Source organism: Sus scrofa, chromosome 13 (genome assembly GCF_054392235.1).
Source record: "Sus scrofa isolate SSC_HxYL_T2T_F1_AM1 chromosome 13, Sscrofa_HxYL_maternal_Yorkshire_Landrace_v2.0, whole genome shotgun sequence".
NCBI classification, from domain to species: Eukaryota; Metazoa; Chordata; class Mammalia; order Artiodactyla; family Suidae; genus Sus; species Sus scrofa.
The window spans coordinates 48,959,123-48,968,758 of NC_139395.1; the positions used below are offsets into that span (position 1 = coordinate 48,959,123).

General features: G+C 55.1%; 2 protein-coding genes across 3 annotated transcripts; one reads left to right on the forward strand and one right to left on the reverse strand.

Moving 5' to 3' along the window:
- The first annotated feature begins 1,961 nt into the window (after positions 1–1,961).
- Positions 1,962–6,667, forward strand: ACY1 (aminoacylase 1). Its single transcript, NM_213896.1, is given in 15 exon segments — positions 1,962–2,009; positions 2,429–2,531; positions 3,206–3,270; positions 3,361–3,465; positions 3,796–3,890; positions 4,160–4,236; positions 4,327–4,416; positions 4,505–4,561; positions 4,870–4,943; positions 5,020–5,069; positions 5,178–5,319; positions 5,422–5,490; positions 6,119–6,198; positions 6,290–6,350; positions 6,433–6,667. Coding segments are annotated over 14 exon segments (1,224 nt in total). The 5' UTR covers positions 1,962–2,009; positions 2,429–2,437; the 3' UTR covers positions 6,598–6,667.
- Positions 6,668–7,318: 651 nt separating this feature from the next.
- Positions 7,319–9,606, reverse strand: RPL29 (ribosomal protein L29). 2 transcript variants are annotated; one of them, XM_005669562.4, is made up of 4 exons: positions 9,549–9,606; positions 9,094–9,138; positions 8,753–8,817; positions 7,319–7,812 (listed from the first exon to the last, which is right to left on the reverse strand). In XM_005669562.4, the coding sequence occupies exons 2-4, from the start codon at positions 9,128–9,130 to the stop codon at positions 7,432–7,434; spliced, it is 483 nt and encodes a 160-aa protein (XP_005669619.1). In that variant the 5' UTR covers positions 9,131–9,138; positions 9,549–9,606; the 3' UTR covers positions 7,319–7,431. The 2 variants fall into 2 exon arrangements, with proteins under 2 accessions (XP_005669619.1, NP_999115.1); NM_213950.1 differs by having other exon boundaries at positions 7,328–7,812; positions 9,567–9,603.
- Between the last annotated feature and the right edge of the window lie 30 nt (positions 9,607–9,636).

Here is a 9,636-nt window from a genome sequence, read left to right on the forward strand (position 1 = left end):
TAGCAAGTGGAAGTTCCTAGGACTAGCCATTGACTCCAAGCCAAAGCTGTGACCTACCCCCAGCTGCAACAACTCTGGATCCTTTGACCCACTGCCCTGAGCCTGGGATCGAACCCACACCTCCACAGCAACCCAAGCCACTGCATATTCTTAACCCACTGTGCCACAGCAGGAACTCCTGAAAACTTGTATTTTGGATGCTTGATTAGTAAAGAATATAAACAGTTTGGGCTTGAAGGTGGTAAAGCAACAAGGGGTTTGGAGTTTGCAGTGTGGTGCAGTGGGTTAATGATCCACCTTGCCTCCGGGGAGGCGCTGGTTTTATCCCCTGCCCTGTGCAGTGGGTTAAAGAACCACCGTTGCTGCAGCTGTGGCGTAGGTCACAGCTCCAGCTCAGATTCAATCCCTGGCCTAGGCTTAGATCCTTGGCCTACCACAGGTGCAGCCGAAAAAGGGATGAATAAAAAAGATTTGTGCAAACAGGCTTAGCCTGAATTCCCTATTTCTGGATTAATAAGGTACACTCCACATGAAAGAAGTATAACTTTTGCATGAGGGATTTATTCCCTGCTTTCAGGAAGACAGAAAGGAGGGTCAGAATGTGCCTCTTGCATTGGACATTTCCTAAGTAACTTTAATTCAAAATAACGTGCTCTTGAGGGAGTTCACACTGTGGCACAGTGGGTTAAGGATCTGCTGTTGTTTCTGTGGCGGCACAGGTTCAGTCCCTGGCCCAGGAACTAACTTCCATATGCTGTGGGTGCAGCCATTAAAAAATGCCATTGAGACACATTTTGGGGTAGCCTGCCCTGGGCCCCCAAAATAGATTGTTTTGGAACCACCAAGCTTGCTTGCGCCTAGAAATGTATAGGTCAGCAGCCTAGACTTAAACCCCAGGAGGGCTGGATGAGCCCTTACCCTCCCCTCCCAGCCTGCCTCCTCTGTGCCCAGAGGTTGAAGTCTTCAACGCACCCCTCCCCAAGCTGATTCAGCCTCTGGAAATGTACAAAGGGCAGCTGGACACATTATAACTGTGTGCAACATGTGGGTGGCCAGTGGGACGCCTGTGCCTCTTATCTTCCCTCTCTGGTGGCTGCAGAAGTGCCAGAGAGCCTGGCCCAGGGTCAACCAAGAATGTGCCACATGTTTGCTTTTGTGCAGTTTCCCACCTCCCATTCTGTCACACAGTGTCACGATTACATCCTCTCACAGTGCCATCCTCTGTCACACCCAACCACCATCTCACATTGTCATACACAGTCCCCCACTGATACACACTTAGATTTGCCCACACAGTAGCACAATCATATACATGCCCATTTATCCTTCATTCCTGGCTTGCTGCCTGCTCTGTGCCCTGCCAGGGACAGAGTCCTGCGGGTACACGGGCCAGCCCCCTAAAGCTCACAGATATTAACCAATAATCCACCGCCTCTCCACACAGGAGGCAGAGGCAGTCAGGGAGGCGGCCCCTGAGTTGCTGAGGCGTGAAGAGGGGCGAGGTAGAAACTCGCGGAAAGGAGTTTTTGGCCAGCCCCAGCACGACTTTGCAGGGCTGCACCCCGAGAGCAAGAGGGCAGCTGCAAGGTTTCGGGTCAGTGCCGGCCCTCCTCCCTTCGGGCACTATCGGGAAGTAGCAGGGGACGAAACCAGCTGCCTAGGGCCAAAGGCGGGGCCTGTTGGGCAGGAGTGAGCCTGCGGGGGGAGGGCGAGGCGGAGCTGGCGGGGGTGGCAACTGCCACAGGGGCGGGCTCCTGAGTCTGATCCTCGGGTAACTGGCCCAGGCTGGAAACTGGGGCGGGCAGAGACGCCCGCGCTGAATGGGCCTTAGCGACTAGAGCGGCCCTGATTCGCAGTCTTCGGTCCCGCCCCGCTATTAGAGTCCGGCCACGTGGTGGGCGGACCTGGGCAATTCTGAGCCTAAGACCTCAAAAGACCCCGAATTCCACCGAGAGTCCCCAGGCGGGTGCTGAGAGGCAAGCGCGAGTTCGAGATCGGAAGAGAGCGAGGTGCGGCGCCCTGGACAGCGGTAGAGGGGTTCCCTAGATTGAAATCCAGGCTACCCGGATAATTTTTTTTGAGGGGGGCGGGTGGGAGTCAATATCTGGGTCCAAACCTGGCTCAGCTACTCTCTAGCTGTCTCTGAACCTCTTAGCTTTTACCCCTGTATCGTGGGCAGAGACACGAACTTCATGGAGCTCTTTAGGGGATTAAATAAGGAAATGTGTTTTGAAAGTGGCCAGCACAGCTCCAGAAAAAGAATGGGAGCGCTATGACGGCGGGTGGGGCTTCGAGACAGGGTGTCCTCTCCCTGTGGGACGATCGGGGTACCGCTCTGAGGAGGGGCTGCGTGCAGATGGAGTCCATTGGCCTCAGCGGCGGAGCAGGGTAGATAGCCGCTTGCTTTGCCCCCACCTCACCACGGCAGGGCAGCGCCATGGCCAGCAAGGGTCGCGAGGGCGAGCACCCATCCGTGACGCTCTTCCGTCAGTACCTGCGCATCCGCACCGTCCAGCCTGAGCCCGACTACGGTGAGAACGCGGCCTGTGGTGGGGCCTCAGGGGCGGGGGCTGTGCTCTAAACCGGGAGTCAACCTCTATCACCCACCTGAGCTAGATCTGCAGCCTCGAATGGCGTCTCCCCACCTCTCTAGCTATTCCCTAGGTCAACAGACTGCTCAGCAGCCCCTCCTGGCTGTGGAGGGAGTTTCCCTGGAGGCTGAGCTGCTCCAAAAGTTACTCCTGATGGTTAAATAAGGAACAGCTTCACCTCAATCCCCAGGACTTGGAGTGGAGGAGGGGAGGCTGGGGCAGCAAGGGAAGAAGAGGCTCCATGAAGCCTACTGGGGCTGAACAGAGGCCATGGCCCTTAAGGAATCAAGCTTGATGGCTGGGAACTGTGTACCTGGGCCCAATCCATATCCCCTGGTCTGTGATTTACCAGCTGGGAGGCAGTGTGAGCCTCATGTCTCTGAGCTAATTTCCCCATCTTTAAGGAAGGTGACGATGACACCTGCTTTTCACCCTGGACTTCCCATCTGGCCTTCCACAAAGGGTCTTCTTCCTTGGGGACAGAATGCAAATGTCTCTGAGGGATGTGGAATTGTGTTAAGCCAGGGGTCTGCTCCTCTCTCTGGATGTGCCACCAGTTATGCCTGGGAGGTGTGGGGAGACAGAAGAAGCAGTGAGGCTCTCTGTGTCCCCAGGGGCTGCTGTGGCCTTCCTTGAGGAGAGAGCCCGCCAGCTGGGCCTGGGCTGTCAGAAAGTGGAGGTGAGCCTGCGGCCCTGCGTGGAGAGCGGAGTCGGGCCCTGGGCAGCTCCTCACCCTGCACTGACCACCTCTCCTCCTGGCCCTCTCCAGGTGGTACCTGGCCATGTGGTGACCGTGCTGACCTGGCCGGGCACCAACCCCACACTCTCCTCCATCTTGCTCAACTCCCACACAGATGTGGTGCCTGTCTTCAAGGTGTGTGTGTGGCGGGGATGGAACAGCCCTTGGGGACAAAGGTGATGCAGACCCCTCTCATTTGACTCCAGGGAGCCCATGGTGCTGGACTTTCAACCTCATAGGATTTTACTCCACTCAAGTAGTCTCTGTCCATTAGCCATTCCATGCCAGGGGTGGCATGGGGGAGAGGGGGTGGTGGAGGTTGGAAGGCAGAGAGAGGGGTGGCTATCGATTGTCCTCTTCAGCCTGTGGTGGGCTCCTAAGGCACCTGCTCCCAAGCAGGGCCACAGTTGAGCAGAGTGGATTAATGACTACATTTGGGGCTTGGGTCCCTCTTCCTGCCCCCAGGAGCATTGGAGTCATGACCCCTTTGAGGGCTTCAAGGATGCAGATGGCTACATCTATGGCAGGGGCGCCCAGGACATGAAGTGCGTCAGCATCCAGTGAGTTTCCTTCATTCCCAGTTTCCCCACTGGCCTGTTGGATTGACCCAGGACCCAGGTACGATTGGAGAACCTCAAGGCCGAGGAACATCTTGACCTCTTACCTTGAGTGGGAATTCTTAGTATGACCATTGCCAGGACACAAGGACAGAGACTTTCTGGAGTCACCTGCTAGGCTGTGGCAGAGCAGGGCCCAAGGCTCCAGCCTGCTTGCTCAAGCACTGATGGCTCCCCCAGCACCTAGCCTATACCCTCTCACTGCCCCTCAGGTACCTGGAGGCTGTGAGGAGGCTGAAGGTTGAGGGCCACCATTTCCCCAGAACCATCCACATGACCTTTGTGCCAGGTAGGAGTAGCTTGAGGAGGGGCACCTTCACAGATGGGGAGAGTGTGTTAGGGGTACCCGCCTCATCTCACATCCCTGCTGCTTTTATAGATGAGGAGGTTGGAGGTCACCAAGGCATGGAGCTCTTTGTGAAGCGGCCCGAGTTCCAGGCCCTGAGGGCTGGCTTTGCCCTGGATGAAGGTGAGCAGATTGGCAGGCCACTGAGTGGCAGCAGGTGGCTAGTAGTGGCTGGGCCGCTTCACCCTCTGAACCCGTTTTCCCTCCTCAGGCCTAGCCAGCCCCACTGACGCCTTCACTGTCTTTTACAGTGAGCGGAGCCCCTGGTGTGAGTATGCCCTTGGTGGAGTGGTCATTGTGCAGATGAGAAACTAGGCCAGAAGGGAGAGAGGGCCTGCCAAGGGTTCCAGCAGATAGGGGCTGAGTAGGCCTTGAACCCAGGGCCTCTGCCTCCCAGAAGCTCTTTCCTGAGCTTCTAAGGGAGGCCCTAACCATGGGCAGAAACCAGCTGTACATCATGTGTTCTGGGGGTGGTGGGCAGAGCTTGCCAGAGGAAGACCTAGGTTCACCCAAGGACTGGTCGCTTTTCCAATCCTCCAAATGCTGAAGACTCCCCCTTCCCTCTGCATTTCCCAGGGCTAAGGGTCACGAGCACTGGGAAGCCAGGGCATGGCTCGCGCTTCATTGAGGACACAGCAGCAGAGAAGCTGGTATGTGGTTCATGGGGAGGAAGTTGGGGAGTTCTCTGTCCTGGGGCCATTCTCACATGCAGTGTCACACTCCTAGCACAAGGTCATCAACTCTATCCTGGCTTTTCGGGAGAAGGAGAAGCAGAGGTGAGGCAGCCTGGGAAAGGGTGTGGGGCTCTGGGAGGCAATGTAAAAGAGGAGGGAGGCTCAGCCACCTTCCTTTTTGCTCTTTCCCCTTGATGCTGCTGCCCCCAGGCTGCAGTCAAACCAGCTGAAGCCGGGGGCTGTGACCTCCGTGAACCTGACTATGCTAGAGGGTGGCGTGGCCTATAACGTCGTTCCTGCCACCATGAGTGCCTGCTTTGACTTCCGCGTAGCACCGGATGTGGACCTGAAGGTGCCAACTCCACCTGGGTTTGGAGGAGGGGGCCTGGGTCCCCAGCTCTGTCCTAGAGGCTCAGGGAGAGCCTGAAGGGTGAGCTCATCTCCCTTCTTGCAGGCTTTCGAGGAGCAGCTGCAGAGTTGGTGCCAGGCAGCTGGCGAGGGGGTCACCTTTGAGTTTGTTCAGGTATGGACTGGGGATTTATGTTGGGAAGGCTGTGAAAGCTGGGGAGCCTGGGCTTGCTGAGTGTGGCACTGTAGGAGTGTACGCTTGCTGTGCCTACGTGCATCCAGGCATTTCTTTGGCTGTGGGAGACATGTTTTATTCACCGACAAGCATTAGTTGTAGAGGCTACTGTTGGTGCTGGGGGATATTGGGAGTGAAATTAGATGAGTTCTTGCCCTCATAGTCCTTATAGCATGAAGGAAAGAATAGACATGAATCAAGGGTATATATTACTTTTATGTAATATGAATGCATGTGGTCCAGGAAAGGGTTGACCTTCTACTGTGAGAGCTTGTAATTTGGGTATTTGACCACTTTTGAGAGATCTGGGAGCACCATCCTGAGGAAGGGCCACTTGGGCTAGGCTCTAAGGAAGGGATGGGAAGTTAATGGAGGGCAGAAGGTCCCAGATGTGTGGCTTTTGAGGGTCTGTCACTGGGCTGGGCAGCTGGAGGTCTGGGTAGGTATGTGTGTGCGTGTGTGTTTGTGCACACATGCACTTGTGCATGGTGTTAGTAAGAGACCACCTATGAAGACTAGGGCAAGACACCCAGGCCCTGTCCTGACCCTGTCATCCTTCTCCCTGCAGAAGTGGATGGAGACGCAAGTGACATCTACTGATGACTCAGACCCCTGGTGGGCAGCATTTAGTGGGGTCTTCAAGGATATGTGAGCATACTGGCCAGCCCTCCTCTCCCCCCTTCCACCTTTCCTTTGCCTCTCCCCTCCACATGCACCAAGGTCTGTTTTCCCTCTGCAGGAAGCTTGCCCTAGAGCTAGAGATCTGCCCTGCTTCCACTGACGCCCGCTATATTCGTGCGGTGAGCTATTTGCACTAGGGTGGGCGCTGGGGTGGTCCTGGGTGCTGGCCTTCCCCCAACAGCTCCCCCTTGCCCCCTGCAGGCGGGGGTTCCGGCTCTGGGCTTCTCACCCATGAACCACACACCGGTGCTGCTCCATGACCATGATGAGCGGCTGCATGAGGCCGTGTTTCTCCGTGGGGTTGACATATACACTCAGCTGCTGTCTGCCTTGGCCAGCGTGCCCGCACTGCCCAGTGAAAGCTGAGCTCCAGCGCTTTCCAGTGCTAAGGACCCCTCTTCCCTCCTGCCCAACAATAAAGTCTGTGTGGACAGGGCCCACTTCTGAAGTACTAACAGCAAGATGTTTATGGAATAGGAGTTCAAAGGTAGACTTCAGAGTCATACTTCAGAGATGAGGACCATACATACACCATGGTTGTACCTGCTGCCCCAGCATAGTTAAGAGCAACTTTTTGAGCCTCCCCAGGACCCAAGGGTGGATTATACCATGCTCAAGACTGGTTCTGAGGATTTAGTGTGATGAGCAACAGTACTTCACTTGCTGCTCTGAAGATTAAGACAGTGAAGGTGAAGCAGCTCATCTGTGGAGCACAGAAGAATCAAGCAGTCATGCAAGTAAAGCAGTGCCACCACTGCATCTCCCCAGGCCCTCTATAATTGGGGGACTATACAATCTAGAGCAGTGATGCTGGCCAGGCACACCTGGAACCTGAACTCAGGCCAGAATGCAGACTTCTGGGTCCTGACAAGGATGTCTGGGATTCCTCCCTGTACTCATCAGCCTGCCCTGTCTGGCAAGCTTTGCCTCCGTGCACTCCTCATCTACTAGGTCCCCTTGCACTCCAGGGCCCTATTTCCCACACACCATCATCCAGGGAAGGCTAAAATCTATTCCCACACGAAACGAAGGGACCAACCCCACCTGAACCCAAGTTCCAGCCCTGAGATCACAGGCAGAGGCTGACTGACAGATCCTGAGGCAGGTTTATTTGTACAAACACAGGACACCAGCCCCGTATAGACAGCAGCCCAGGGATCACACCAGTCCTTCTGTCCTCACATTGGCAGATAAACACCTCTATTGTGGAGCTTTTGTGGGGGCCTGGGCACCTTTGGGAGCCGAGGCTGGAGGAACTGGAGCTGCAGCTGTACCTCCAGCTGTGGCCTTGGCCTTGGACTGAGCCTTGGCCTGGGACTTTGGCCGGCAGAACCTGAGGCCCTTGGCGATGCGAGCACGAGCACGTTTCCCAAGTTTGGGGTGAGCAATGTACGCAAGTCGACTGAGCTTGCGGCTGCCACCCTTTGGGATGTTAGGCTTGACCTCCTTGGGTTTTACAAGAGCCTTGATAGCTTCAGCACGTGCACTCATGGCCTTGGCGTTGTTGGCCTGCATCTTCTTTAGGCCCTTCTTGTTGTGCTTCTTGGCAAAGCGCATATTCCGCAGGAACTTGGGGTCCACCTGGAAGATGGGAAAGGTACAGGTGGGTTAAGTGCAGCATGTAGGGGCCTCCAAATCATTCAGGCTCCAACTGAGGCCTACTGCCAAAGTCTACTGGGAGCTTAGACAGCATCAAGTTAACCTTAAATGCAGCAATACTGTGCCTTAGAAACTACCTGCAGAGAAACATGTACCACCAACCCAAAAGCCATACAAAGAGCACATTTTTCAGAGCTACATGCCCAGAGCCCAGCAGAGCTCAAATGCACATACAGAAGCAAAAAACAAATTTCTACAGCAGGATTTTTGCTGAGTTTTTTTGGAAACCCCCTCAGGACCAACCCCCACCCCCCCAAAAAGTATTAAGCACCAAAGTTAATAGAAGAGATTCACAGCAAACAAGGCAGAACCAGAGACCAGGGGTACAGGGGAGACAACAAACCAGGACCAGGGCTCAATCTTTCTGCTCCCACCCTACAGCCTCAGTCTTCTATGCTAATCCTGAGAAATCCCTAGCATGGGAAGGGACACTGCAAAGCACTGTACTGACCTAGCACTGGATCAGATCAAGGTCATATGGCTGGTCAATGAGCAACGTAAAACTTACAAGGTACTGGGTACACACAGCCAAGGGCATCCCTTCCCTTGAAAAGCTCTTAAGCCAGGGAGATAAGACAACCTGCCCTCAGAAGGCAGGTTACACTTGCCTAGGGGGTTATACCCTGGCCCAGTAAAGGTCAGGCAAAGCTTTACTATGGGCCTGGCAGAGCATGAAGTCCAGGCAAAAGCTGGCTAGGCAGAGAAAAATTGTGGGCTTTGGTAGGCCAAGTAAGATGAAGGACACTTAATAATAATAGCACTCAGGCAGGGGCTGAAGCCAGCAAAGGCTACATGAAAGATCCTGACTGTGCAAATGGAGCCAAAGAGACACACTTCTGTGTGATTCCGAGCACAAACTCACCCCCTTAAGAGATTCATATCGTTGTGATCGGGGTTTCTTGATGCCGTTTCTGTGCCATTTTCGGGCTGTGGAGAAGTAAAGCATTAGGTCAACAAAATAGATTTCCCCCAATAAGACCACTACCCCAGCTGGCAAGCCTGGGAGACTCTCACTCCCTATTACTTTAGATCTATTTAAAAAAACCCTTATGAATGAATGCAAAGCACTGTAGTCATCTCAAGTAGCTTTCAAACCTACAACCCCAAGCGCACAGTAGAAATGTACCCACTTTCTCTGCCCGATCTCCCTAATCCTTGCCAGGATATGGAGCATTGGATGAAGGCTGGGCCAGGAGAACTTACACTGATTATGCGTGGTGTGGTTCTTGGACTTCGCCATGTCTGCACCTAAAGGACGAGAGCCGAGATCAGAGCAGGGGGTCGCTAGGCCGGGCCTACCTCTGCCGCCCTGATCTAGAACGTGGGGCCAGAAGCTAGAATCCGGCTGCAGCACAGATGGCTTGCATTTGCGGCCTCCACCCGCCTCGATCCATTCTCCACGACGCAACGCCAGGAGCCACCCCGACCCCCAACTCAGGTAATGGTGTCTGAAACCAACGCTGCCCCCCGCTTCCCGCGCCGCCAAAGGTGGCGCTTTCCCAAATCCGAGTTCTCTCCCTCTCATTCTCCCCTTAAGAATCCACGAGCACCACCCCTGCCCCGCGGCCTCCGCTCCCCACAGCCATGCAGAGTCTCCCTGCCCTCCCCTAGGCCTCGCGCCCCGCCGCCAACCGGGAATCAAGGATGGCTTTGGATACCGTGCGCCTAGCGCTCACCCGGTTCGGCCGATCCCGAAGCGCCTGGGGCCGGAAGAGAAAGGAAGGCCGCGGTGCAGCACGGGAAATA

Excerpts from the sequence above, each read along its gene's own strand:
- RPL29 (XM_005669562.4), bottom strand. The coding sequence starts at position 9,130 with ATGGCGAAGTCCAAGAACCACACCACGCATAATCAGT. Across the intron at positions 8,818-9,093 it reads CCACACCACGCATAATCAGT|CCCGAAAATGGCACAGAAAC; the intron begins GTAAGTTCTCCT and ends ACTTCTCCACAG. Across the intron at positions 7,813-8,752 it reads GATATGAATCTCTTAAGGGG|GTGGACCCCAAGTTCCTGCG; the intron begins GTGAGTTTGTGC and ends CCCATCTTCCAG.